Source organism: Quercus robur, chromosome 2 (genome assembly GCF_932294415.1).
Source record: "Quercus robur chromosome 2, dhQueRobu3.1, whole genome shotgun sequence".
In the NCBI taxonomy this organism is placed as follows: domain Eukaryota; kingdom Viridiplantae; phylum Streptophyta; class Magnoliopsida; order Fagales; family Fagaceae; genus Quercus; species Quercus robur.
In genome coordinates this window covers 8,163,023-8,165,767 of record NC_065535.1, presented here as the reverse complement: position 1 = coordinate 8,165,767, position 2,745 = coordinate 8,163,023, and the positions used below count along the sequence as shown (strand labels likewise).

General features: G+C 37.6%; 1 protein-coding gene across 1 annotated transcript; it reads left to right on the top strand.

Moving 5' to 3' along the window:
* The first annotated feature begins 276 nt into the window (after nucleotides 1–276).
* LOC126712169 (30S ribosomal protein S9, chloroplastic) lies at nucleotides 277–2,293 on the top strand. The gene is made up of 2 exons (XM_050411381.1): nucleotides 277–746; nucleotides 1,897–2,293. Exons 1-2 carry the CDS (start codon nucleotides 408–410, stop codon nucleotides 2,182–2,184), a joined length of 627 nt encoding a protein of 208 aa, XP_050267338.1. The 5' UTR covers nucleotides 277–407; the 3' UTR covers nucleotides 2,185–2,293.
* Nucleotides 2,294–2,745: the final 452 nt, after the last annotated feature.

Below are 2,745 nucleotides of genomic sequence, written 5' to 3'. Positions count from 1 at the left end.
ATTGTGAGTTAACTTGAAAAGATAATCTAAAAAAAGAATCAATTTAATACCTAATTAGTCTAAAATGGGCTGAATGGAGATCGAAATCCACAAAGTTAAGGCCGTAGACAATAACTCATTGATACCTTTATTAAGGCGACCACTTTGGACGTAACAATATAAAAGAGGTTGTGTCGTCCCAAAAACAAAAAGATAAAACGGCTACCATTGAATATATCCAAGTCGACGTCGTTTGGCAGGCCGTGAACTAACAGAGATCACATTATCTGTAGTGATTTATCATTATCCCAGGCCTCCCAAAGTCCCCAAGTACACAGTAGAGAAGTAGTGGCTGCCCTTCTCTTCTCATAGCTCCGATTCTCCGAGACTCAAATCTCAGAGAAAACAAAAAAAAAAATTGTAAGAAAATGTCAACAATTACGTTATTATCTTCACTGACTTCCTCCCTCTCTTCTCTCTCATTTTCGTCCCAAATCTCCCACAAACCTAACGGCCTCTCTTTCGCTCGACCCAACTCACTCTCGCTCTCGACCAGGACTCTTCCTCGTCCTCTCACGGTGCTCGCCACGGTGGCTTCGCCTCAAGAGGTGGAGACGGCGGACCTAAAGAAGTACGTGAAATCGAGACTCCCAGGTGGGTTCGCCGCCCAAACTATCATCGGCACTGGCCGGAGAAAATGTGCCATCGCTCGTGTTGTCCTCCAAGAAGGCACTGGCAAGCTTATCATCAATTACCGCGACGCCAAGGTAAAATTCAAAAAAAAAATCTCAATTGAATTTTGATTATTTTGTAATTTGAACTTTAGTCTTTAAATTATCATGATAAAGTTTGTAAATTTGTAATGCCTAGAGTTTGTTAACTAATAGATTGTCTAATCTCATTGTAACTGTCGAATTTATAAAAAATTAGAAGAAAACGATTTCATGGAAGTAGGCAAAATAGGATCTTTTCTCGTGAGATGGTTATTTTTGTACAGTATGTTAGCTGACTGTGGCCAACTCTGACTAGTCTGTTGAGGATCCATAGCCGACCCCGTTGGGACTAAGGTTTAGTTGTTTAAGTTTTTGTATGTTTATATTGCCTACTATCAGTCGTGTATTTGCAGTACAATTATTCAATTGGCATGAGCTGTATTTTACTCTCTCACCTCTCTAGTACTTTGCAAAATTCTGTGTTTCTGTTTGTTGATAGTTACTTAATTGCATGATCTTATTTGATGATAAAACTGTGATTGTTGATTGGAGGCGCATAACGCTTGTATCATATTGTTTTGAAACAAACCAATAAGTGACATAGTATACTGAGTGTTAAAAGTTCAGTTTTGTAACCCAAGAGGTTGGTTTAGTGGTTCCTAAGGCCTCATTATATCCATGAGATCCTGGGTTCGAAACCTCTTGACAGCATCTTGGGGCCGCCCCCATGGGATTACTTCCTATAATAACCTAGTGTGGATGGGACGGGGGGATTGCTGACATGCCCAGGGGAATAGTCAAATACTTGAAGAGGTATGAATACCCTTGTTTATCAACAAAAAAAAAAAAAGTTCAGTTTTCTAATCTCTAGCTGGTTAAATGTGCCAATGATTTTTGTTGTCCCCCAATCATGAATGAGATGCCATATTGTAATCATATCCATGAAATATTTCACTTGTGTTGCAATAGAGTGATGATACCATGGACTTGAGTATGATATGTGAACTATAAGCCTTCTGAAATCGCGCACGGTCCAAGGATGGCCTTTAAACCCTATAGGGTAACTAATTTTGGTTTTTCTTTTGGAGCAAATTCTTGTATGATGGATATGTCTTAGTGAATTGCAAGAACTATTCTGTTCTCCGAACAGTTTCATTGAATTATTCACATGATCTTTGTGATTCTGCATATTAATGTTGTGCAGGAATATCTTCAAGGCAATCCATTGTGGCTTCAGTATGTCAAAGTCCCATTAGTAGCCTTGGGATATGAAAGTAATTACGATGTGTTTGTCAAAGCTCATGGGGGTGGCCTCTCCGGTCAGGCTCAGGCAATCTCTCTTGGCATTGCTCGCGCACTGCTAAAGGTGAGTGAGGACCACAGAGTGCCTCTGAGAAGGGAAGGGCTTCTGACTAGGGACTCCAGAGTTGTTGAGAGGAAGAAAGTTGGTCTCAAGAAAGCTCGTAAAGCCCCACAGTTCTCCAAACGTTAAGGTTGAGATTATTGGATGTAAACAGTTGTCCATATTTTTTACCATTAGTTTCTTTTGAGGAGCTTGGACATTTTCAATTTATCAGAAGATCTTGGCTTTTGTTTGTTGATATCTGTACCGCAATCTTTTTTTTTTCTTTTAAAAAAAGGCTTTCTATTTTAGGCTCAGATATTATTGAACTGTGGATTTTTCATTTAAGATGCTTGATACATGTTTCAGATACATTCTATAAACATCAACAAAGTGGCAGATGACTTAGATGTGATTGGTTTTAAGGTTGCAAACAAGTCAAGTATTAAAAGTTAAAAATTAATTCAGGTTGTTCATTTAATTTTATTCTGAATTGAGCTCAATCTTATCACTAATAAGATTACATTTTCAAGTTTTATTTATTTTCTTGTCAAACAAGCTTAAGCGTGTTCATAAACTACTTGATTAACTTATTTTTTCTCATGTATAATAAAATCAAGACTAAAATTTTCACCTCTCTCAAATCTATGATGTTTTTTACTATGAATTGACCTTTTTTTTAGAATCATGAATGGACATATTTATGTAATC

Bases quoted from the DNA above. Each gene is read 5' to 3' on its own strand.
- LOC126712169 (XM_050411381.1), top strand. From the start codon at position 408: ATGTCAACAATTACGTTATTATCTTCACTGACTTCCTCCCTCTCTTCT. The intron at 747-1,896 runs GTAAAATTCAAA...AATGTTGTGCAG, and splicing joins TCAATTACCGCGACGCCAAG to GAATATCTTCAAGGCAATCC.